Below are 26,549 nucleotides of genomic sequence, written 5' to 3'. Positions count from 1 at the left end.
GGTCGAAGTAATTTTATTAATATTTCATTACCAAGAAATAAATCTTAATATTTGCTATTTAAATTTCATGCTATGTATTAATGCGATAGTCTGATTGCTGGAATATATTTCTTGCACACAACTTAGACTTTTCATAAGACTTTCAAGAAGATGAAACGGTGACAAGAAGTTAATATGTCATTGGAATCTAGCTACAGCCAAATATAGGGTATAGATTAGGAAATAGAGTAGCATTATCCACGGATAAATTAACACTTGCTAAAATTTTGTATGGTAAAAAGTTAATTATAATTTTGTGGCTTTTAGATACACAAAATGCTTCTCAGAACAACCGGGTTTGCGAATGGCAAGTCCCTTCCTACTGCGGATGGAGCGTCCAACTTTACTAAACCTTGACTACAGTTATGAATTAAGAATGCATTTTTTTATTTTAAACTAAAACTCAGTGTTTGATTATGGAGTATACGATAAATAATCATTATCATATATATCTATAAGACCAAAAATTTCGGAAATACATACTAATTAACATTGTTTATTGAGTAAAAGTTTAAAATAAATCTTCAACCACACTTTTATGACGGGAAACTATTTGTAAATATAAAATATTCCAAAATAATGTGTTGAATATGCCAACAATATTTAATATGTATGATCTCAAAATGCATTCATTAGCAAGTATCATACTTCACTAATTTATCAAATCTTGTCCAAAAGCAATTAAGCTAGTAAATTAATAGCCGATTACATATAGCATGCGTTACACATGCCGACGTTTTACCATCGTTTACTGTTCGGTAGAATTTTTTCGGAAATGTGGAATTGCCTTAGTCTAGTATCGGGCAGTGTTTCATGATTCGAGTTTTTTGCATGTATTGCTTCTATTTTATTAAACAGAAATATACAGGGTCGGTTTTTGAGACAGGTAGTAAGAGCTTAACCGCAGTAGCTACGAGAAAACGACGTTTGAGACTGTCCATAAGTTTCTAAAGGTTGTATCTGTGCTAATAGATTTGGAAAAAAAATGTCAGTAAGTAAATTGAATATTTAGGCATTGTTTTGACGATATAGTCGATCCTGGTCTTTAAAAAAATAAGATAAGGTAGTTTTGAAGTCTAAAATGCTAAACCTTTCTCCATATATTTTGTACGAAATGCTAGTTCAGGTCCGTTTTAAATACGATAAAATTTAGTTTTCACGATCCATTAATCTACAAAAACGCATAGAAAAGTTTTTACGAATTGAAAAATATACACTGTACCATTATTTTTTAGGGAAGACTGTAATTAAATGAAACAATGTATAGACAAAATAAACACGTATTTTTTCGAACCACAAAAAACGCTACCATGTAATCCTCATATAACGCTACAATATTGATTTAATTTTATATATCAATCAATATGGCATTATCTAAATTATAAAAGAAATTAGTAACCAGCTATATAAGAGCAAATTAATTGTCGAGTTATTATAACGTTAAGGTTGGTGCATTGTAGGTGAGCACAAACAATACAATAATATATATTGTAATAACAAGTAGATTTATTATAAAGAAACCATATTTCCATAAATACATACATCTTCCGTTGCCCTTTTTTTACTTTAATACGGAGTCAATGCAACACTCTTCTTTGAGCATGTTAGTGAACGGGTTTGGTTAAATTCTAGCTTATTAATATATTTTATTTCTCAGGATCATCACAATGCTACGGATAACGCTGTTCCTGATGGTCGCGGCACTCGCGTGCCAAGCCGCTCCTGCCTCCGACGACGAAGCTGCCGACCATCTATACAGAAGTGTGATCATTGCTGACTACGAGACCGCTCTGTCACAGAGTAAAGAACTTGAGAAAGAGAAGAGAGGCAAAGTTATCTCGAAAACTGTTGATAAACTGCTCAACCAGGACAAACAGAAGCTTATGTATTACGCGTACTATCTGTGGAACCACGACGCCCAAGACATCGTAAAGAATGACTTCCCGATCGAATTTAGAATGATCTTCGGCCAGCTTACCGTCAAGCTCCTTAATAAGAAATTCGGTATGCGGCTAAAAGTAGGACTCAAGACTGATTCCGACGGCGAAAGGACCGTGTATGGTGATAGCGGTGACGTTGGCAATAGGGCAGTCTGGCAATTCATGAATGTCGACGCATCGGACAAGAAAGTCTACTTTAAAATCTACAACCCTAGCGATAACCAATTTCTGAAAACCGGAAATTCAGCTGATGCTTACAATGACCACCCGATTTACACTTCTACTAACTCTGACACTTACAGACATCAGTGGTATCTTGAGCCAGTGGTGTTGGATAACGAGATCCTGTTCTACGTAATTAACCGGCAGTACAGTCAGCCCCTGAAGCTGGCCCAATCCACGGACTCGGATGGCGACCGCCAGGCTTACAGTCACGGGGAAGATTCGTCCGGCGCTCCTGAACGCTTTGGATGGAAGATTGAACGTAGCTAAACAATTCGATTATTTTGAAAACATTTTAATTGAAATAAACATTCGATTCAAGCATTATTTTTACTATCTTTTTATTACTCCAATCTGTCGAATCTCTCCCTATTTTAAACTGAATCAAATAGTAGATCACTACTCTTTTTTAAGCAATTTAAGAAACGGAGGAGGTTTTCAATTCGACTGTAGGTTTTTTTTTGTGTGTTACGACTTTACTCCGCCAATTGTCGACAGATTTTCAAAATTATTTTTGTTCGAAAGTAGATACGTCTGAAGCGTTTCCATAGTCACCAAGTCAGGATTTGAAGATTGGATCCTGGAGAAATCGAGGACAATCCTCTAAATTTTTTCTAGGCCCACACATCGTTTATCGCAAATTTTATGAAGTACTTGCGTATGATAATCATCATCTTATGTAGCTAAGCTGATGATGGAAAGTACAACTCCCTAACAATAAGATAAATTCTTTTTTATGTTTGAAAGGGCGTTTGCCATTTGGTCTCATGATAAGGTACCGAAATTGGTAAGAATTGGTAACCAGTATATAGGCAACTTTAAATATTTTTTTGGTTTTAGTGATTTTTGAAGGCGGGTTTGATTTTTTAATCTATAATATCTTATCCTTTATTACTACATATCCACAAATCATTTAGACTAATTTAACATCCAAAAAAAGTAATATTCTTCGCAATGTCACTGCGCCAGTGGTCGTCCGTTGTAAATGTTTCATTGATGGCAATAATCAGGCAGATAACGAGAAATAAGTATATTTTATTAATATACTTAATACAAAAATAGCACTCAAAACCTATTTGATAGGAGTCATCCAAAAAGGTAAACTTTGCGATGAGATTCCTGAAAATTAGAAAAACTTGGCGATCTATGACGGCACGCGAACATTTCTCCTCTTTTCCTCTCCGCCCATCCTAAAGGAGGTCCCGTCCTTCCTCCATATTCCCTCCAACTAGCCTCTGGGCACCTACAGTCACTAACTGAAGGATTCCAGAATCCCGTTTGGAACTCTCCCCCGGTGTAAACTGCAGGGATGCCTACACTAAAAAAACCCTATGAACTTAAATTAAACATAAAAATATGCCAATTGTTTAACTCATAGCTTTCTTGCAGTCATTTATGTAAGTTAACAAACAAATAAACCGTAGAAATGATGAGACTTCAAAAATAATAATTGTAATCTTATGTCAAATTTTAAGAGTTTTCCACCTTCCTGTCTTTAAGACTGATTTTAGCCAAAGTAGCCCCCATGAAGGACTCTGTTTTTTGAATGAATATGTAAGTTGAGTCTGGAGAATTTTTTACCTTCCTTAGAATTTAAAGTAGAAAATTAAGGTCATAATTCATAGAACGTAAGGTTGTCACTTTACACCAACATTTTCATATTTTTCATTAAAGTTATGAAGCTGGTTGTTTTTAGCAACAAAATATAACAATGAAAGAATTAAAATCTAACCGAAATTAGACTATCGAAATTAATATATTTGTAGTACACAATGTGCATACATTTTATTTCTTCGTACTCCTCTGTATAAATTTATTCATGTCAAATCTCACACTCCTCAGTGCGCACTTCGCACTTCATGTTTGTTTTGAATTTATTCCGGATCAGGATTTTGGTATTTTTTATAATTATTTGTTACAACACATCCTTCTTTCGAGTTTTTGGTAATCTTATACTGGATTAATTGTTGACCATAAACAGTATAATCATAGTACCTATCCATGCTAATGCATAAAGCGGAAGAATTAGTTTGAACGCGCTGATCTCAGGAACTACCAAACCGATATTGTTTTTTTTTCATTAGTAGGCAGCTACATTACTCCAGAGTGCTATAGACTATTTTTGATCGCGACAAAACTTTTCCAGGCGGGCAAAGCTGTTGACAATATCAAATAAAGCTGTAGTAATTTTATCATACGTTTAGCGTGATCCAAACATCCATATGTGTCTAGGTGAAGACGGATGCCCAAATTATACCCAAAGTAATAATCCTTATGCTTTAGACTTGCAGCCCATTTACGTTTCTTATGAGATTGTTGGGGTTTAGAGGCCGTGGTGGCCAAATAACAACAGGTGACTAGGGCGAAATGTAGATTTCTATAAGTAAAAAAATTTTCTCTACATAGGTATATGATGTGCCACGTAATAATAAAGTAGAAATTATGCTTGAATCAGCCATTTATTTCAATTAACATTTTTTTCAAAATAATCGAATCGTTTAGCTACGTTCAATCTTCCATCCGAAGCGTTCAGGAGCGCCAGACGGATCTCCGCCGTGGCCGTACGCCTGACGGTCACCATCTGAGTCCGTGGATTGGGCCAGCTTCAGGGGCTGGCTGTACTGCCGGTTGATTACGTAGAACAGGATCTCGTTATCAAACACCACTGGCTCAAGATACCACTGGTGTCTGAAAGTGTCAGAATTAGTAGAAGAGTAAATCGGATGATCATCGAATCTATCAGCTGAATTTCCGGATTTCAGAAATTGGTTATCGCTAGGGTTGTAGATTTTAAAGTAGACTTTCTTGTCCGATGCGTCGACATTCATGAATTTCCAGACTGCCCTATTGCCAACGTCACCGCTATCACCATACACGGTCCTTTCGCCGTCGGAATCAGTCTTGAGTCCCACTTTGAGCTCCATGTTGTATTTCTTGTTGATGAGCTTGACGGTAAGCTGGCTGAAGATCATCCTGAATTCGAGTGGGAAGTAATTCTTGACGATATCTTGGGCGTCGTGGTTAAACAGATAGTACGCGTAATACATAACCTCCTGTGGGTCCTTTTCAAGCAGTTTGTCAACAGTTTTCGAAATGATCATGCCCCTTTGCTCGTTCACGAGATTTTTACTCTGTAATAGAGCGGTCTCGTAGTCGGCGATGATCACACTTTTGTATAGTTGGTCGATAGCTTCGTCGTCAGTGATTGGAGCGGCATGGCACGCGAGTGCCGCGACCGTCAGGAACAGCGCTATCCGTAGCATTGTGATGATCCTGACAAATAAAATATTATATATTAAGGAGCTATAATTTGGCTAAACCAGTTCGCCAACATGCTTGAAAAAGGGTGTTGCACTGACTTGATTTTAAAGTGAAATAAGGCCAAGTGGATGCAGAGTGTTCGTCTTCAATTATTAATGAGGTGATGTGATAGCCTTGAAATCATAAATGCATTTATTATTATATTTTGTTTTTTGTACTCACCTGCAGTTCACCAATCTTAGTGACATACTGATTTCATGATCGATTTTAATCTTATATAACTGGTAACTAATTTCTTTTGTAATTAGTCGGTTTATGACGTACCGTTTGATGAACAATAATAAAATTAATATTTCATTATATGTTTCGATGACATGACAACGTTTCTTGGTTTGAAAATACGTGTTTAATTTTCACTGCAAACAGAAAAAGTCGATCGCAATATATGATAGGTCTACTGAGAGGGATTAGGCCTTAGTCCACCACGCTGGCCTAATGCGGATTGGTAGACTTCACACATCTTCGAATTTCTTATAGAGAACTTCTCAGGTATGCAGGTTTCCTCACGATGTTTTCCTTCACCGTTAAAGCAAGCGAAAACCTGCGGATATTCGTCTCGACAGTCCGTTCCATACGCAACTAGGCTATCGCCGCTGTTTCATAATAAATCGTTTTATAGCTATTTTTTTCAGTATAGAACAACAGTAGTTATGTTCGAAGTATAGATAATACTTAATGGTAGGTATTGCATTACGTCTCCCCAATACACTACGTAGGTGTCAAGTTTTTTAAATAACTATTCAGTATTTTTTATATTGCTCTTAAAACTGAAATACGATAGTGATCGCAAATAACAAATTTGAAACAATGGGTGAAACACAATTATTGGAACAATTCTAGTAAATAGTATAGGTGTAAACGAAGTTAGACGTCGCCATGTAATACGTGCCACATCTAATTGCTTATTCATTTATTGGCTTATCTGCTTTTTCGATAATAGATAGATCAGTGAGCTACGGGGCTTGTTAATGGACGCCATTTTGAAGTACTAGCTATATCGTCTGAGCGGAGTTAGATCTATGTGAGCTTGTTCAAACCTCATAGCATAACACGCACGCCGCGACTGCGCACCTGATTGTTGCTATGAGATTTTGAACTAAAAAAATTATGGATATGCTAGCTAATATACGAAAACAATGTATAAATTGAATAAGTCGCCAACTTCATAATTGGTAACCAGTATATTATAGGTAATATAAAATATTTTTTTGGTTTTTAATAAGCCTTAAATGCGGTTTAATAATTTTTTAGTTAATGTATTTATCTTGTTTTACTAGTAATTTTAATTAGGCACCGATTCCAAATTTGTTATCCAGTTATGTTAAATTATTTTTTGGTTTTGAGTGGTTTTTGAAGGCGGTTTAATTTTTTGTTAAAATTATTTTTATTACTTATTTTCTGCTTTTTTGTTTAGAAATAGACTGCCCCGGTCGCGTAGTTGTAATGCGTTCGCGATACGAGTACGACTATCGCACTGAGATCCTGGGTTCGGATCACGGGTCGGGCTTAAAAAATAATTGTGACTGGCTTTTTATTTATAAAAAATATTCAGTCGCAGCTCTGAGTCAGAAGGTTAGCGGTGTAATAGCCCCTCGGCTCGGAAAACACATATTAATTTACAATATTCGTAACGAAGTACACTTTGAGGTCCCGATGAAAATCTTCATATCTTACGTACCAAGGGGAGTTGCAATACCCCTAAGTACTTTCTTTTGGAATCGCTGTATATTGTTTTGTTTGGTACAACCCCACAACTGTATACCATAAATCCATACTGGCATTAGGAATTGTTTATATAAAAGTACTATGTTGTGTACTGCCAACGAAGAGTGTTTACCAAGAAGCCAATGCATCTTTTTGCAGCGAATTTCCAATTCATCGCGTTTCTTTTTGACATGAGCCTTCCAGCGATGCTTTACGTCAAGAGTCATGCCTAAGTACTTGGCAGTATTTTCATATTCTTAAGTTTTGACCATTCATATACACAGGCTGATAATTTGGCCTTTTGTTGGTGAAATCTACATGAATGGATTTTTGATTCGTTTATTTTTAGGCGTCATTTTTCAGTCCATTTGGAAATGCTGTTGACAGTGCTGTACTTTATCCAGTGCTTCTTCGTGAGTCGAACCTGTAGCCATAATTGTTGTATAGTCTGCAAAGGTTGCAATTGTATTGTGATTCATTTTAGAAATGTCACTGGTGTATAATATATACAGGACCTAGTACACTACCCTGTGGTACTCCTATATGTTTAATTTCCGAACATAGTCTTTGTTTCATTCGAAACATTCTCTCAGAAATATAAGATTCCAAAATTACAGAAAACTGCTTCGGCAGCGTATTTCTTAGTTTGCATTTGCGGCCGAGGTGCCTTACTTTGTCAAATGATTTTGCCACGTCTAGGAAAACTGTCGAACAAACGTTTTTCTCTTCTAAAGCTCTTTCTATAATAGTAGTTATTCAGTATAGTACTGTATCTATTGTATAATATTTTTCTCTAAAGCCGAATTGATAGTTGGGTATTAAGTTCCATTTTTTTAACAATAGGTTTTTTTTAATAGAAGTTTTTCAAATAATTATGCCATTATTGGCAATGAGGAGATTGGCCTATAAAATTGAACCTCTTGTAAAGGTTTACACGGCTTAGGTATTTGACTTCAGAAAATTTCCATATCAGGTACATGTTTCAGTCTAAATGAGACATTAATTAGTGGTCAGTTTGACTACTGCTTTGCGTGGGAGATTGTTAATAATTTCTCCTGTAATCAGCCCATAACCAAGAGATTTCTTTTATATACACTGAATGAAGCTCATTTTTTTCAATAATTAGTTACAATTTGTACACATACATCGAAAATTACGATTTCATTATCTAGGCATGTATTCATAGATTGTGTTACAATTGTAATTTTTTAGGTATTGATAATCTATTGACCTCTGAAATGAATATAAAAGAGCTGAGCATGTAGTACGTTCGGTGTCATTCTACGCTCGGAGGATTCTGGGTAAGCATCTGTATTATATAATATTATAATAATATTAGGTTGGGAAAGAAGTTTTTGTTTCGTTACTTATTGTTAGGAGCGCCCAATCACGAGCGACCGTGAGAAATACATAATATTCGCTCCGTTCACTCATGGTTGCCAACGTGACTTAAAATAGATTTTAATTTATTTTAACCTGCAAAATACTTGAAGAATTTGAAATCACTTCTTTATAAAGATCATTATCAATGAAAGAAAGAAACGAAATAATAACAAACGCTATTGTTTCACAGGATCACCACAATGCTACGTTTAACGCTTCTACTAACGCTCGCGGCACTCGCGTGCCACGCCGCTCCTAGATCTGATGACGAAGCTGCCGAACATCTATACAGAAGTGTGATCATCGCCGACTACGAGACAGCTCTTTCACAGAGTAAAGAACTCGAGAAAGAGCGTAGAGGCAACGTCATCTCAAAAACTGTTGACAAACTGCTCGACCAGGACAAACAGAAGGTTATATATTACGCGTATTATCTGTGGAACCACAACGCCCAAGAAATCGTCAAGAATGACTTCCCGATCCAATTCAGGATTATCTTTGGCCAGCTTACCGCCAAGGTCATCAACAAGAAATTTGGCATGAAGCTCAAAGTAGGACTCAAGACTGATTCCGACGGCGACAGGACCGTGTATAGCGTCAGCACTGAAAATGACATTGGCGAGAGGGCAAGCTGGGAATTCAAATTTCACGAGGCGTCAGACAAGAAGGTCTACTTTAAAATCTACAACCCTCACGCTAACCAATTTCTGAAAATCGGAACTTATAGTGATGGTTACCAAGACCACCTGATTTACACTTCTACGAATTCTGACACTTTTAGACACCAGTGGTACCTTCAACCAGTTGTGGTCAATAAGGAGATCTTGTTCTACATCATCAACCGGGAAAATAGTGATCTGCTGAAGCTGGCCCAATCACCAGACTCGGATGGTGACCGCCAGGCGTACACGCATGGCGAAGATTCGTCTGGCGCTCCTGAACGTTTCGGATGGAAGATTGAACGTGATTAAACAATAATGAAATAATGATTTTGGAGACATTTTTACTAAAATAAACATGTGATTCAAGCATTATTTTTTCTATTATTTTACACTATAGGTACTTTAATTTTTCACTGTAGTGTATTCGAATAAGTTTTTTTTTATTTGTAGTAGTTACCAGTGTATCTTCACATTATTTATACTTAGTTACCACAGATAAAAATAACACAGAATCAAACATGTGCAAATTCCAAATCATAAAACTTGCATTAGTGATTTTTGTAGGACGCTTATATAAAAAATCATTGGGACATCATCAGGTTATACCTTATACCAAATGGTATAGTGATTTACAGATAATCGGCAGTTAAACAAGTAACAGTATAAAAGTAATGTATGATGATTTACTAACGATCCGATATTTCCGATATTATTTTAACTAAGTAGCTCTTATCAAATTAAAATCTTTTTCTTTGTTATTTCTAAGTACCAATGTCTATAATTTATCATCGTTATCGTCAGCCCCACAAAGTCTACTGCTGGACATAGACCTGCCCAAAATATTTCCAGATGTTCTGTCAAAAGACACCTTCTTTTTGGTTTCGTAGAGAAAGTGCCTTATGACTATCGCCCGGCCTTCGTGGCGGGCAACTGAGCAGTTATGTTGGGGTCACCGTGCCTTACGACCAGACGTTGAGCCACCCGGATTTTATATGGACGTTCGGGCGGCCGCTGGATAGAGTTCCTGACTTATATACAACGCACGGCATACCAACTAAAACTCCGCGGTGGCCCTCTTCGGCGCATTAGAGACGGCTATAGGCTTCCTCTGACGGAAGTGTTTCAGTCGTCGTTCTCAGCCGCACTCTGCGCGATGCCGCCTGGTGCAGCCCGTCTTTATGGGGGCTCAGAAGCTCCCCCGCAACTGAAGGATGCTCTCGGCGTCAACGTCAGAATGAGGCCTACCTTCCATCCCGGTGGTCACCACAATGTCCTAAAACGTTCAGTAAGGGCGGACGGCGACGACGGCACCCAGATGGCCTCTATTTGTCGCCTTTTACGACAGGCAGAGGATAGCGTGGTGGAATTCTCCAAACGCCCCCAATCCACAGGGCGGGTGTAAGAAGCGACCTGCGTTTATTAATTCATCAACATAATTTTCACTCAGTATCATACTCGTCGCTTGAAGTTACTGTTACCTATGCATTATGGTATCGGCTACTTTTTATTCCGATAATTTATTCTCGTAGGAAATATTTGAATTGTCTAGATAGATGGCGCTGGCGTTGTCTATATGGCGGTAAAAATATATTTTCATCCTGGTCAGGGGCTCGGTCCCCCGACGCCGAGGACGCTTGGGTCAAAATGTTGCTAGGTACATATTATAATGAAATTAATCGACACATATTTGTTTACTTTGAAGAGGTTTTTTGTGTCCGGGGTTATTTAATGCAATAATAGGATAATAAAGAAAATGCTTAAGACTTACATAACAACTTTCCGCGTATTCTTCAGTTTTCTGTGTAGCATTTTATAATTCTCATTTATTTTAAACTGTTCATTTTTAGACACGTCAAATAATATCGTCTCCACTGATTTCATTATACACTTATTATTTTACACCACAATTTTTTCTTATGATAAATACTACGCTCTGTATTTCGTTAAGCGTAAAACAGTAGGCTTATTTTCTTTCTATTTCTATTACTGAATGTTTCACAATGAGCTTAAAGCAAAAAAATATATATATATATGTGGAAAATTTGTTTGAATGCGGTCGCTTGGCAACGCTTGTGTTTATGTCAGTGTTGCTAATGGCTCTCTGGGCCCTTATTCTGTATGATAGTGTAAACGCGTAACGCGGCCGTGTCATGTTATCTCCGAGAAATGTGCGTGGAATGGTATTCTGTAAGTCAAATTTCTATAGTCCTAAACATGACCCGTTGTGTTACGTGCTTGTTACGCACTGTTAAAATAACGTGCGGGATAGAGAATAAGGCTCATGTTATGTACCTTATAACGGGATAAATAGAGATGCGATTGTGACTAGGGATGGAACAGTGCCCCTATCACGCATTAACACGTTGTCGTATCGTTAACATAATCATTTAGTTTAAGTAAAATTTTGTATGGAAATTCGTATAGCCCTTCGTAGTGTTTCGTGATTGTTACTTTATTTTAATAAAGATTAGTTTTAAACTAGACTTTAATAAAACCTGCTTGGGATGTTATCGTGCTTCTTTTCATTTAAATTTTTAAGACTTGATTTTGCTCGCGGCTCCGCCTGCGTGTATGTTTTTCTGGGATATACATATACTTTCTTACGGTTTACTCTACACTAAATTACAATAATATCGGTTCAGTCATGGTTCGAATGTAAAAGCGTAACAGACAGAGAGCTTTACTTTCTTTCTTTATATTGATGGATCGACATAATACTTGAATGGAGCTCGTCTCACAAAATACAACTGTCTCACAGAAAATCAACGTAGAGTGACGACTTGGTATGGCATTTCATACATAACAAATGTAGGGTCCTTAAATCCCATTCCTCTTACACTTGTCTAAGAACTAAGTTTCTTCTATAGCTATGGATGTTAGTCAGATTTCTTCTAAAATTGAATTAACATATATTTTACCGGTGCGTGATATAAAAATGTCAATGACTATTACATGTACATATTCACATACACAATAATGCCTTACATAACTTGAAAAAACTTATATAAAATTTATCAAGTTTATATAATATAAAACTCTAGGGTTTAAGTGTACCAGTTGCGTTTCTGTTTACCCCTTCTAAAATAAAAGGCGTGTGTATATATGTAGATATATAAAAATACTATGTTAAGACGGTCCCCCTTAGCAAAACAGCGCTAACAGTATTTTTAAACCGACTTAAAAAAAGAGGATATCAATACGACGTGTATTTTTTTAATGTTTGTTACCTCATAACTCGGTCATTTATGGACCGATTCAGAAAACTCTTTTTTTATTCGAAAGAATATATATCCATACTGGTCCCATGTAAAAAAAATTTAAATTGCTTTAGTAGTCTGGTTGTAAAATTTATAAAAAACTAAAATAATTGTGTCTTCCAAGGAAACGAAATAGCGAATTTTGCTTTCTTGTAACGTTTCTACTTCATACATAATTATAGTATATAGTATCACACCTTTTCTCCTTTTCAGGGATAAGCAGAGGTGTAATGGAATCGAGCGAAACATATTAGTTGTGGTTTTGCGTTGGGCTCGGTTGTCTACTTATTACAAGCTTAACCTATTAATATTATAAATGCGAAAGTTTGTGAAGATTGGATGTACGGATGTATGTATGCATGTTTGTTCCTCTTTCACAAAAAAACTACTGAACTGATTTGGATGAAACTTTACAGTAACATTGGTTACACATCAGAATAACACACAGGCTACAATTCATAATGGTTTTTTGTTATTTGGCCATATTATAATGATACATATTAAGTAAGTCGGAAAAAAAAAATATCCTGGAAAGCTCTTTCATGCGCGCGAAGCCGCGAGCAAAAGCTAGTAATATATAAAGCATAATACCTTTTCCCCTTTTGAGGGGCAGGCAGAGGTGTAAACCTCAGCTCCATAGTCGAACCGTGAGCGCAAAACAATTACGCCGTCGACAGACGACTATTTTATACTAACGCAAAAAAGCAAAAAATAAAGTAAATTACCAAAAAATATTAACGCTTTCAAAAACCACTAAAAATTAAAAAATAATTTGGAAGTAACAGGTATTTTAACATAACAATTTCGGAGTAGGTGTCTAATTAAAAATGCTACTTAAATAAATTAACAAATGTAAGAAGATAGGTAATGTTTAATTTTAATTAGTCACCGACTCCAAATCGGTAACCCGTATATACCTGTAATCTTCTATCTTCTATACTTATAATAAATCTGTAGAGAGGTCAATTCTGTACATGAAATATATTTCCAAAATAACTATCAGGGGGTGATTAGGGATCGATACTGATGCCAAAAATGCAATTAGTAGAATTTTTGTCTGTCTGTCTGTCTGTCTGTCCGTCTGTCTGTCTGTCTGTCTGTCTGTCTGTCTGTCTGTATAACCGTTATAGAAACAAAAACTACTCGACGGATTTTAACGAAACTTGGTACAATTATTTGTCATACTCCTGTGCTGGTTATAGTATACTTTTCATCACGCTACAATTAATAGGAGCAGAGCAGTGAAGGGAAATGTTGGGAAAACGGGAGAAGTTACTCCATTTTTTAAGCTTCCGCCGCGTGTACAACCTTAATGGTTAAAGCTACACAGAAATCATGTATGACGGAAATGTTCGCCTTAAAATTATATAAAAGCAAGCAAGCCAGGGCCCGTGCCCCGGGCGGCGAATTTGGAGGGCGGGAAATTCAAACTTGGCAGACGAATACACATTTCATCATTAACGCAACTTTGACTACTGCGACATCTATACTCTATACTATTATATAAAGCTGAAGAGTTTGTTTGTTTGAACGCTCTAATCTCAGGAACTACTGGTTCAAACTGAAAAATTATTTTTGTGTTGGATAGCCCTTTGTTTGTGGAGTGCTATAGGCTATATCATCACGCTATACCCAATAGGAGCGGTTCAGTAATGGCTAATCTCAGGAACTATCGGTTCGAACTGAAAAAATATTTTTATGTTGGATAGACCTTTGTTCCTGGAGTGCTATAGGCTATATATCATCACGCTATGACCAATAGGAGCAGAGCAGTAACAGTTTCAACATGCTGCAAAAACGGGGAAAATATAATATTTTTGAGAGCTTCTGTTGCGTGCGCTGCGTAAACGGTTAAAGTTATGCAACAATGATGTATGACGGGATTGTTCCTCTTAAAAGTTATACAAACATGTATTATAAAAACAAAAGTCCCCCGCTGAATTTGTCTGCCTGAACGTGTTAAACTCAAAACTACCCAACGTATTAAGATGAAATTTGGTATGGAGACAGTTTGAAACCCAGGGAAGAACATAGGCTCCCGGGAAACTATTACTTTTATAATGGGAAACTTTAGCCTGAAAAACTTTATAACGCGGGCGGAGCCGCGAGCAAAAGCTAGTGTTAAATAATTGTTTAGTTTTAAGTGGTTTTTGAAGGCGGTTTAATTTTCTTATACATATTTTTTTTTATATAAGATAGACAATTTTATAAGGATCATTTTTTATTATGTATTTCATCAAAAAGACTTAAATTTGGTTTTTACATAAACAAATAATCTTAAATCTTTGCATAGTCCTGTCTGTAAATCGTGTGCTGTAAATGTATGGAACGAGTGGTCAAGGCCGTTTACTTAGGGCAGGGTACTGACTCAAAAAACACATTTTATTTTTATAATTTCTTTCTATTAAGCTGTGTATTTTAATGCCTTTAAAGCTCTAAATGAATGGTCATTAGTATATTTACCTTTTTATTTTTTCTCGTCGGAGCTCGGACGAAATGAACTATCGATAAAAAAGTACCGTCTTGTGAGTGGAACTGTTTTTTGTTTTGGTGTCTCACTGTCTTATTCTATATACTCTGAATGAAGCTTATTATGTTTACTTAATTAGATTTTGCATACGATAAGTGGTTTTGACGTGATACTCTATCATTTCAGCAAACAGACAAAATTTTCAACCATTGGTTTTATATGTTTACTAGCTTTTGCCCGCGGCTCCGCACGCGTTATAAAGTTTTTCAGGCTAAAGTTTTCCGTTATAAATGTAGTAGTTTCCCGGGAGCCTATGTTCTTCCCAGGGTCTCAAACTATCTCCATACCAAATTTCATCTTCATACGTTGGGTAGTTTTGAGTTTAACACGTTCAGACAGACAGATGCAGCGGGGGACTTTGTTTTATAATATATTTTTTAGAACTTTTAAAGTTGAACAATCCCGTCATACATCATTGTTGCATAGCTTTAACCGTTTACGTAGCGCAGGCAACGGGAGCTCTCAAAACTTATAATTTTCCCCGGTTTTGCAACATGTTTCATTACTGCTCCGCTCCTATTGGATATAGCGTGATGATATATAGCCTATAGCACTCCACGAACAAAGGGCTATCCAACGCAAAAAGATTTTTCCAGTTTGGACCGGTAGTTCCTGAGATTAGCCATTACTGCTCCGGTCCTATTGGTCATAGCGTGATGATATATAGCCTATAGCACTTCACGAACAAAGGGCTATCCAACACAAAAATATTTTTTCAGTTCGAATCGGTAGTTCCTGAGATTAGCCATTACTGCTCCGCTCCTATTGAATATAGCGTGATGATATATAGCCTATAGCACTCCACGAACAAAGGGCTATCCAACGCAAAAAGAATTTTTCAGTTTGGACCGGTAGTTCCTGAGATTAGCCATTACTGCTCCGCTCCTATTGGGTATAGCGTGATGATATATAGCCTATAGCACTCCACGAACAAAGGGCTATCCAACGCAAAAAGAATTTTTCAATTTGGACCGGTAGTTCCTGAGATTAGCTATTACTGCTCCGCTCCTATTGGGTATAGCGTGATGATATATAGCCTATAGCACTCCACGAACAAAGGGCTATCCAACGCAAAAAGAATTTTTCAGTTTGGACCGGTAGTTCCTGAGATTAGCCATTACTGCTCCGCTCCTATTGGGTATAGCGTGATGATATATAGCCTATAGCACTCCACGAACAAAGGGCTATCCAACGCAAAAAGAATTTTTCGATTTGGACCGGTAGTTCCTGAGATTAGCGCGTTCAAACAAACAAACAAACAAACAAACTCTTCAGCTTTATATAATAGTATAGATTAATCACGTCTCCCTACATTTATATTCAAAAATATTTAATTGACAGACGCCAAAATCCTACGATTTTATTATCTAGGTATGTATTCATAGATTACACAACTGTAATTTTTTAGGTATTGATAATCTATTGACCTCTGAAATGAATATAAAAGAGCTGAGCGTGTAGTACGTTCGGTGTCATTCTACGCTCGGAGGATTCTGGGTAAGCATCTGTATTATACTAATATATAATAAATATTAATTATTCAATATTAAGGACTGCCTTAGTGGAGTACAAGTATTGTGCACGTGGTACGACTATTGTGTTAAGGTTTTAGGGTTCGAATCCCGGGTAGGACGAAATGGTAGTCTGCCTACCTATGAAAAGGTATCTATGTACAATATAAAACTGGACAACATAATCAATATTGCTAGGAAATAGACGTCTATTTGTCAAATGTGTTTAAAATTCGATTATAATGCATATTTAATTTGTTTGTAATAAATCTATAAAAATAAAATGCGTCAAGAGAATCAACTAAATACATCCATTCAAAATTCGCCCATTTAGGTTTTTTTCTAACTAAAACGCTAGCAAAAATTTGAGTTCTCTTAAAAAAGAGACTTTCTGTACGGTTACTTATTGTTCTGAGCACCCAATCACGTGCGACTCGTGAAAATTACATAATAATCGCTCCGTTACGTTATGGTCACCGTTGTAATATAAAATAGTTTCTCATTTATTTTAACCTGCAAAAAGTTTTGAAGAATTAGGAATCACTTATTTTTAAAGATGCTTATGACGATAACAAAGATACAAGATGATATTTGACAATCATTATTGCTTCGCAGGATCACCACAATGCTACGTATAACGCTGCTGCTGACGCTCGTGGCGCTCGCGTGCCACGCCGCTCCTTCCTCTGACGATGCAGCTGTCGAGCCTCTATACAGAAGTGTGACCATCGCCGACTACAAGACTGCTCTATCACAGAGTAAAAGTCTCGTAAACAGGCAGAAAGGCAGAATCATCTCGAAAACTGTTGACAAACTGCTCGACGAGAACCAAAAGAAGGTTATGTATTACGCGTACTATCTGTGGAACAATGGAGCCGAAGACATTGTCAAGAATTATTTCCCGCTACAATTCAGGATGATCTTTAGCCAGCTTACCGTCAAGCTCATCAACAAGAAATACAGCATGGAGCTCAAAGTAGGACTTAGCACTGATTCCGACAATGAAAGGACTGTGTATGGCGACTGCGGTCAGGTTGGCGAGAGGGCAGCCTGGGAATTCAAATTTAACGAGGCATCAGACGAAAAGGTCTACTTTAAAATCTACAACCCTAACGATAACCAATTTCTGAAATCTGGCAATTCAGCTGATAGATTCGATGACCATCCGATTTACTCATCTACTAACTCTGACACATTCAGACACCAGTGGTACCTTGAGCCAGTGGTGTACAATAAGGGAGCTTCCTATTCTACGTCATCAACCGGGCGTACAGCCAGCCCCTGAAGCTGGCCCAATCAAATGACTTGGATGGCGACCGCCAGGCTTATGGACACGGCGGGGATTCGTCGGGCGCTCCTGAACGCTTCGGATGGAAGATTGTGCGTTACTAAACAATTGTAATAATGATGTTGGAGATATTTTTTTTGAAATAAACAGGTGATTCAAGTATTTTTACTATTATTTTTTATACTATACACAGTTCTGAAACCATTTCAAACAGAATTAAGTAACCTAAAAATCCTTTCGTATTAGTGATGGTTTATTACCTAATAGAAAATAAAATTAAATTGTAAAGTTTGTAAGGATTGTAAAGTTGCGACTATTTTTTATTATTAAGTCAAAATTTACCATTTTTGTACATAAAATTCACTGTAGTATTCGTATTTTTTTTTTATTATTAATAGTTAAGGGTGTATCTTCCTAATAATAATGTTATTAATTCTTAATTACCACCGATACAAAAAATACTGAATAAAAGATGTGCATATTTCAAATCATAAAACTTGTATTAGTGATTCTTGTAGGACGCTTATGTGAAAAAGAACTGCAATTTTTACCTGATACAAAATGGGCAGGCCACATAAGCTGCACATCAGATGGCCGACGGGGGAGGCAGGTACTAGAATGGAGGCCAATAACTGGGCACAGGAACGTGGGGAGCCGCGAAAATGGACCTACGACGTCATTCGGACGACCGGGAAAGACTGGATGCGAAAATCCCAACGGCACTAGTTGGCGAAATATGGAAGATGGCCTTACTCATCATTGGGTAGATGAAGGCTGAAGAAAGATGAAAGAAAGAAATAGTATAATGATGTGCAGATCATCGGCAGTTAAACAACGAACAGTATAAAAATAATGTAGGACCTAAGCCTTTTCTAACAATCTTTATATGCCTATATAATGTTTCCGATTATATTTTAACTTGCTCTCATTGACTTGCAATTTTTTGTTGTTGTTTGTGCCGATGTCGTCATAATCGACATCGTCAGCCACACAAAAGTCCAATGCTAGATGTAGACCTGTTCTAAAAGATTTCCAGATGGTCTTTCAAAAGCGACTTACGTCTATCAATTCATCGACGTAATTTTCCCTCAGTAACATACTTGGCCCGAAGTAACCTGCTATTATGGTATCGGCTACTTTTTATCCCGTTTATTTATTCCTGTAGAAAATACTTGAAGTTTTAAGATAGATGGTGCTGACGTTGTTAATATGGCGCTAAAGAAATATCTTCATATCCCTGGTTCGGGGCTCGGCCCCCCGATGTGAGGACGCTTGAGGTTTATAACGAAGTTAAATGACAAACACATATTTGATTATTTTTAAGAGGTTTTTTGTGTCCGGGGTTATTTAACGCAATAATAGGATAATAAAGACTATGCTTAAGACTTACATAACAACTTTCCACGTACTCTTCAGTTTTCTGTGTAGCATTTTATAATTCTCATTTATTTTGAACTGTTCATTTTTAGACACGTCAAATAATATCGTCTCCACTGACTTCATTATACACTTATTATTTTACACCACAATTTTTTCTTCTGATAAATATTACGCTCTATATTTCGGTAAGCGTAGGAAAGTAGGTTTATTTTCTTTCTACTTCTGTCTATCACTGAGAAATTATGTTTTTACAAGTTAATAAAATTTTTAGAGTGTGCTGTACATCACTTATTCTATCGTCTTGCCTCTTTTGCAATGGCGTCATCACTTAATGTTTGAACGCGGTCGCTTGGTAACGATTCTGTTTATATCAGTGTTGCTACTTGTTCTCTGATATTGCTATGTAATGTATAATGGGGTTAATAGGATGCGAAGATGACTAGAGATGGAACAGTGCCTCTAGCACGCATTTATGTTATGTTATCGTATCGTTAACGCAATGATTTTTGTTAAAGTAAAATTTTGTTTGGAAATTCGATCAGCGCTTCGGAAGACGTATATAGTAATTGGTACTATATAGTAAGCGGCGATAGCTTAGTTGGTTGTGGAACGGACTGGCGAGACGAATGTAAGCAGGTTCAAATCCCAATGGCATACACAACAACAACATTTGTTCTCAGTACCTGCAGCCACGATCAATGTAGTACATAATAGTCCGTTACGTCGTATGTGTAATTGTTACAATGAACACTGCAAGGAGTTGGATATATTTCACCAGAGTATTTACCACTTTAAAACAAATATAAAAAATTTAAAACTACTTTAAAATTTATATCTTGTATGTACCTTTATCATTTTAATTAAAATTTAGCGATACTATTTGAATGTTGTGCGCGGGTTTTATCGGTGTACAAATTTTAAAATGTTATTATGTATACCTACTGTATATTAGATGATTAAGTATCTTTGTACATTGTTTCTGCGCCTAATAAATAAATAATATAAATAAATAATATAACAAAAAAGCGGCGATAGCCTAGTTGTAATAATAAAGTAGAAATAATGCTTGAATCAGCCATTTATTTCAATTAATTTTTTTTCCAAATAATCGAATTGTTTAGCTACGTTCAATCTTCCATCCGAAGCGTTCAGGAGCGCCAGACGGATCTCCGCCGTGGCCATACGCCTGACGGTCACCATCCGAGTCCGTGGATTGGGCCAGCTTCAGGGGCTGGCTGTACTGCCGGTTGATTACGTAGAACAGGATCTCGTTATCCAACACCACTGGCTCAAGATACCACTGGTGTCTGAAAGTGTCAGAATTAGTAGAAGAGTAAATCGGATGATCATCGAATCTATCAGCTGAATTTCCGGATTTCAGAAATTGGTTATCGCTAGGGTTGTAGATTTTAAAGTAGACTTTCTTGTCCGATGCGTCGACATTCATGAATTTCCAGACTGCCCTATTGCCAACGTCACCGCTATCACCATACACGGTCCTTTCGCCGTCGGAATCAGTCTTGAGTCCCACTTTGAGCTCCATGTTGTATTTCTTGTTGATGAGCTTGACGGTAAGCTGGCTGAAGATCATCCTGAATTCGAGTGGGAAGTAATTCTTGACGATATCTTGGGCGTCGTGGTTAAACAGATAGTACCCGTAATACATAACCTCCTGTGGGTCCTTTTCAAGCAGTTTGTCAACAGTTTTCGAAATGATCATGCCCCTTTGCTCGTTCACGAGATTTTTACTTTGTAATAGAGCGGTCTCGTAGTCGGCGATGATCACACTTTTGTATAGTTGGTCGATAGCTTCGTCGTCAGTGATTGGAGCGGCATGGCACGCGAGTGCCGCGACCGTCAGGAACAGCGCTATCCGTAGCATTGTGATGATCCTGACAAATAAAATATTATATATTAAGGAGCTATAATTTGGCTAAACCAGTTCGCCAACATGCTTGAAAAAGGGTGTTGCACTGACTTGATTTTAAAGTGAAATAAGGCCAAGTGGATGCAGAGTGTTCGTCTTCAATTATTAATGAGGTGATGTGATAGCCTTGAAATCATAAATGCATTTATTATTATATTTTGTTTTTTGTACTCACCTGCAGTTCACCAATCTTAGTGACATACTGATTTCATAATCGATTTTAATCTTATATAACTGGTAACTAATTTCTTTTGTAATTAGTCGGTTTATGACGTACCGTTTGATGAACAATAATAAAATTAATATTTCATTATATGTTTCGATTACATGACAACGTTTCTTGGTTTGAAAATACGTGTTTAATTTTCACTGCAAACAGAAAAATTCGGTCTCAATATATGATAGGTCTACTGAGAGGGATTAGGCCTTAGTTCACCACGCTGGCCTAGTGCGGATTGGTAGACTTCACACATCTTCGAATTTCTTATAGAGAACTTCTCAGGTATGCAGGTTTCCTCACGATGTTTTCCTTCACCGTTAAAGCAAGCGAAAACCTGCGGATATTCGTCTCGACAGTCCGTTCCATACCCAACTAGGCTATCGCCGCTGTTTCATAATAAAACGTTTTATAACTTTTTTTTTCAGTATAGAACAACAGTAGTTATGTTCGAAGTATAGATAATACTTAATGGTAGGTATTGCATTACGTCGCCTCAATACACTACGTAGGTGTCAAGTTTTTTAAATAACTATTCAGTATTTTTTATATTGCTCTTAAAACTGAAATACGATAGTGATCGCAAATAACAAATTTGAAACAATGGGTGAAACACAATTATTGGAACAATTCTAGAAAATAGTATAGGTGTAAACGAAGTTAGACGTCGCCATGTAATACGTGCCACATCTAATTTCTTATTAATTTATTGGCTTATCTGCTTTTTCGATAATAGATAGATCAGTGAGCTACGGGGCTTGTTAATGGACGCCATTTTGAAGTACTAGCTATATCGTCTGAGCGGAGTTAGATCTATGTGAGCTTGTTCAAACCTCATAGCATAACACGCACGCCGCGACTACGCAACTGATTGTTGCTATGAGATTTTGAACTAAAAAAATTATGGATATGCTAGCTAATATACGAAAACAATGTATAAATTGAATAAGTCGCCGACTTCATAATTGGTAACCAGTATATTATAGGTAATATTAAATATTGTTTTGGTTTTTAGTAAGCCTTAAATGCGGTTTAATAATTTGTTACAAAGTTTTTAGTTAATGTTTTTATCTAGGTTTACTAGTAATTTTAATTAGGCACCGATTCCAAATTTGTTATCCAGTATATACCAGTTATGTTAAATTATTTTTTGGTTTTGAGTGGTTTTTGAAGGCGGTTTAATTTTTTGTTAAAATTATTTTTATTACTTATTTTCTGCTTTTTTGTTTAGAAATAGACTGCCCCGGTCGCGTAGTTGTAATGCGTTCGCGATACGAGGACGACTATCGCACTGAGATCCTGGGTTCGGATCACGGGTCGGGCTTAAAAAATAATTGTGACTGGCTTTTTATTTATAAAAAATATTCAGTCGCAGCTCTGAGTCAGAAGGTTAGCGGTGTAATAGCTCGGAAAACACATATTAATTTACAATATTCGTAACGAAGTACACTTTGAGGTCCCGATGAAAATCTTCATATCTTACGTACCAAGGGGAGTTGCAATACCTCTAAGTACTTTCTTTTGGAATCGCTGTATATTGTTTTGTTTGGTACAACCCCACAACAGTATACCATAAATCCATACTGGCATTAGGAATTGTTTATATAAAAGTACTATGTTGTGTACTGCCAACGAAGAGTGTTTACCAAGAAGCCAATGCATCTTTTTGCAGTGAATTTCCAATTCATCGCGTTTCTTTTTGACATGAGCCTTCCAGCGATGCTTTGCATCAAGAGTCATGCCTAAGTACTTGGCAGTATTTTCATATTCTTAAGTTTTGACCATTCATATACACAGGCTGATAATTTGGCCTTTTGTTGGTGAAATCTACATGAATGGATTTTTGATTCGTTTATTTTTAGGCGTCATTTTTCAGTCCAGTTGGAGATGCTGTTGACAGTTCTGTACTTTATCCAGCGCTTCTTCGTGAGTCGAACCTGTAGCCATAATTGTTGTATAGTCTGCAAAGGTTGCAATTGTATTGTGATTCATTTTAGAAATGTCACTGGTGTATAATATTTACAGGACCTAGTACACTACCTACCTACCTTAGCTACCCTGTGGTACTCCTATATGTTTAATTTCCGAACATAGTCTTTGTTTCATTCGAAACATTCTCTCAGAAATATAAGATTCCAAAATTACAGAAAACTGCTTCGGCAGCGTATTTCTTAGTTTGCATTTGCGGCCGAGGTGCCATACTTTGTCAAATGATTTTGCCACGTCTAGGAAAACTGTCGAACAAACGTTTTTCTCTTCTAAAGCTCTTTCTATAATAGTAGTTATTCAGTATAGTACTGTATCTATTGTATAATATTTTTCTCTAAAGCCGAATTGATAGTTGGGTATTAAGTTCCATTTTTTTAACAATAGGTTTTTTTTTAATAGAAGTTTTTCAAATAATTATGACATTATTGGTAATGAGGAGATTGGCCTATAAAATTGAACCTCTTGTAAAGTTTTACACGGCTTAGGTATTTGACTTCAGAAAATTTCCATATCAGGTACATGTTTCAGTCTAAATGAGACATTAATTAGTAGTCAGTTTGACTACTGCTTTGCGTGGGAGATTGTTAATAATTTCCACTGTAATCAGCCCATAACCAAGAGATTTCTTTTGTATACACTGAATGAAGCTCATTTTTTTCAATAATTAGTTACAATTTGTACACATACATCGAAAATTACGATTTCATTATCTAGGCATGTATTCATAGATTGTGTTACAATTGTAATTTTTTAGGTATTGATAATCTATTGACCTCTGAAATGAATATAAAAGAGCTGAGCATGTCGTACGTTCGGTGTCATTCTACGCTCGGAGGATTCTGGGTAAGCATCTGTATTATATAATATTATAATAATATTAGGTTGGGAAAGAAGTTTTTGTTTCGTTACTTATTGTTAGGAGCGCCCAATCACGAGCGACCGTAAGAAATACATAATATTCGCTCCGTTCACTCATGGTTGCCAACGTGACTTAAAATAGATTTTAATTTATTTTAACCTGCAAAATACTTGAAGAATTTGAAATCACTTCTTTATAAAGATCATTATCAATGAAAGAAAGAAACGAAATAATAACAAACGCTATTGTTTCACAGGATCACCACAATGCTACGTTTAACGCTTCTACTAACGCTCGCGGCACTCGCGTGCCACGCCGCTCCTAGATCTGATGACGAAGCTGCCGAACATCTATACAGAAGTGTGATCATCGCCGACTACGAGACAGCTCTTTCACAGAGTAAAGAACTCGAGAAAGAGCGTAGAGGCAACGTCATCTCAAAAACTGTTGACAAACTGCTCGACCAGGACAAACAGAAGGTTATATATTACGCGTATTATCTGTGGAACCACAACGCCCAAGAAATCGTCAAGAATGACTTCCCGATCCAATTCAGGATTATCTTTGGCCAGCTTACCGCCAAGGTCATCAACAAGAAATTTGGCATGAAGCTCAAAGTAGGACTCAAGACTGATTCCGACGGCGACAGGACCGTGTATAGCGTCAGCACTGAAAATGACATTGGCGAGAGGGCAAGCTGGGAATTCAAATTTCACGAGGCGTCAGACAAGAAGGTCTACTTTAAAATCTACAACCCTCACGCTAACCAATTTCTGAAAATCGGAACTTATAGTGATGGTTACCAAGACCACCTGATTTACACTTCTACGAATTCTGACACTTTTAGACACCAGTGGTACCTTCAACCAGTTGTGGTCAATAAGGAGATCTTGTTCTACATCATCAACCGGGAAAATAGTGATCTGCTGAAGCTGGCCCAATCACCAGACTCGGATGGTGACCGTCAGGCGTACACGCATGGCGAAGATTCGTCTGGCGCTCCTGAACGTTTCGGATGGAAGATTGAACGTGACTAAACAATAATGTAATAATGATTTTGGAGACATTTTTACTAAAATAAACATGTGATTCAAGCATTATTTTTTCTATTATTTTACACTATAGGTACTTTAATTTTTCACTGTAGTGTATTCGAATATGTTTTTTTTATTTGTAGTAGTTATCAGTGTATCTTCACATTATTTATACTTAGTTACCACCGATAAAAATAACACAGAATAAAACATGTGCAAATTCCAAATCATAAAACTTGCATTAGTGATTTTTGTAGGACGCTTATATAAAAAATCATTGGGACATCATCAGTTTATACCTTATACCAAATGGTATAGTGATTTACAGATAATCGGCAGTTAAACAAGTAACAGTATAAAAGTAATGTATGATGATTTAGTAACGATCCGATATTTCCGATATTATTTTAACTAAGTAGCTCTTATCAAATTTAAATCTTTTTCTTTGTTATTTCTAAGTACCAATGTCTATAATAATTATCATCGTTATCGTCAGCCCCACATAGTCTACTGCTGGACATAGACCTGGCCAAAATATTTCCAGATGTTCTGTCAAAAGACACCTTTTTTTTGGTTTCGTGGAGAAAGTGCCTTATGACTATCGCCCGGCCTTCGTGGCGGGCAACTGAGCAGTTATGTTGGGGTCACCGTGCCTTACGACCAGACGTTGAGCCACCCGGATTTTATATGGACGTTCGGGCGGCCGCTGGATAGAGTTCCTGACTTATATACAACGCACGGCATACCAACTAAAACTCCGCGGTGGCCCTCTTCGGCGCATTAGAGACGGCTATAGGCTTCCTCTGACGGAAGTGTTTCAGTCGTCGTTCTCAGCCGCACCTGCGCGATGCCGCCTGGTGCAGCCCGTCTTTTATGGGGGGGCTCAGAAGCTCCCCCGCAACTGAAGGATGCTCTCGGCGTCAACGTCAGAATGAGGCCTACCTTCCATCCCGGTGGTCACCACAATGTCCTCAAACGTTCAGTAAGGGCGGACGGCGACGACGGCACCCTGATGGCCTCTATTTGTCGCCTTTTACGACAGGCAGAGGATAGCGTGGTGGAATTCTCCAAACGCCCCCAATCCACAGGGCGGGTGTAAGAAGCGACCTGCGTTTATTAATTCATCAACACAATTTTCACTCAGTATCATACTTGTCGCTTGAAGTTACTGTTACCTGTGCATTATTGTATCGGCTACTTTTTATTCCGATAATTTATTCTCGTAGGAAATATTTGAATTGTTTAGATAGATGGCGCTGGCGTTGTCTATATGGCGGTAAAAATAT

General features: G+C 37.1%; 6 protein-coding genes across 8 annotated transcripts in view; 4 read left to right on the top strand and 2 right to left on the bottom strand.

The window, feature by feature from the left end:
- LOC119190494 (microvitellogenin-like) overlaps nt 1-5,937 on the bottom strand; it is a 7,005-nt gene extending 1,068 nt beyond the window's left edge. The window contains exons 1-2 of one of the 2 annotated variants that reach the window (XM_037442487.1): nt 5,685-5,937; nt 5,126-5,474 (exon numbers count right to left, since the gene is read on the bottom strand). In XM_037442487.1, the coding sequence (XP_037298384.1) occupies nt 5,126-5,474; nt 5,685-5,710 (375 nt within the window). In that variant the 5' untranslated portion in view covers nt 5,711-5,937. Of the gene's footprint in view, nt 1-4,641; nt 5,475-5,684 lie in introns of those variants that run through there. The other variant, XM_037442486.1, reaches the window with a different exon arrangement.
- On the top strand, nt 1,435-2,486 carry LOC115444483 (microvitellogenin-like). Its single transcript, XM_030170259.2, has 2 exons — nt 1,435-1,499; nt 1,697-2,486. The coding sequence occupies exon 2, from the start codon at nt 1,707-1,709 to the stop codon at nt 2,469-2,471; it is 765 nt and encodes a 254-aa protein (XP_030026119.2). The 5' UTR covers nt 1,435-1,499; nt 1,697-1,706; the 3' UTR covers nt 2,472-2,486.
- Nucleotides 5,938-6,522: 585 nt separating the features above from the next.
- Nucleotides 6,523-25,307, top strand: LOC115444481 (microvitellogenin-like). Of its 2 annotated transcripts, XM_037442500.1 has the most exons (3): nt 6,523-6,712; nt 16,467-16,555; nt 24,486-25,307. In XM_037442500.1, exon 3 carries the CDS (start codon nt 24,496-24,498, stop codon nt 25,264-25,266), a length of 771 nt encoding a protein of 256 aa, XP_037298397.1. In that variant the 5' UTR covers nt 6,523-6,712; nt 16,467-16,555; nt 24,486-24,495; the 3' UTR covers nt 25,267-25,307. The 2 variants fall into 2 exon arrangements, with proteins under 2 accessions (XP_037298397.1, XP_030026117.1); XM_030170257.2 differs by lacking the exons at nt 6,523-6,712; nt 16,467-16,555 and adding an exon at nt 24,036-24,213.
- Nucleotides 8,221-9,643, top strand: LOC119190498 (microvitellogenin-like). Its single transcript, XM_037442507.1, has 2 exons — nt 8,221-8,527; nt 8,800-9,643. Exon 2 carries the CDS (start codon nt 8,810-8,812, stop codon nt 9,578-9,580), a length of 771 nt encoding a protein of 256 aa, XP_037298404.1. The 5' UTR covers nt 8,221-8,527; nt 8,800-8,809; the 3' UTR covers nt 9,581-9,643.
- LOC119190413 (microvitellogenin-like) lies at nt 17,195-17,854 on the top strand. Its single transcript, XM_037442252.1, has one exon. It carries the CDS (start codon nt 17,195-17,197, stop codon nt 17,852-17,854), a length of 660 nt encoding a protein of 219 aa, XP_037298149.1.
- On the bottom strand, nt 20,301-21,598 carry LOC119190492 (microvitellogenin-like). The gene is made up of 2 exons (XM_037442483.1): nt 21,340-21,598; nt 20,301-21,129 (listed from the first exon to the last, which is right to left on the bottom strand). The coding sequence occupies exons 1-2, from the start codon at nt 21,363-21,365 to the stop codon at nt 20,355-20,357; spliced, it is 801 nt and encodes a 266-aa protein (XP_037298380.1). The 5' UTR covers nt 21,366-21,598; the 3' UTR covers nt 20,301-20,354.
- Nucleotides 25,308-26,549: the final 1,242 nt, after the last annotated feature.

Source organism: Manduca sexta, chromosome 4, assembly GCF_014839805.1.
Source record: "Manduca sexta isolate Smith_Timp_Sample1 chromosome 4, JHU_Msex_v1.0, whole genome shotgun sequence".
NCBI classification, from domain to species: Eukaryota; Metazoa; Arthropoda; class Insecta; order Lepidoptera; family Sphingidae; genus Manduca; species Manduca sexta.
Note: the sequence above shows the minus strand (reverse complement) of the source record. Positions and strands in the feature narration are given on the sequence as shown.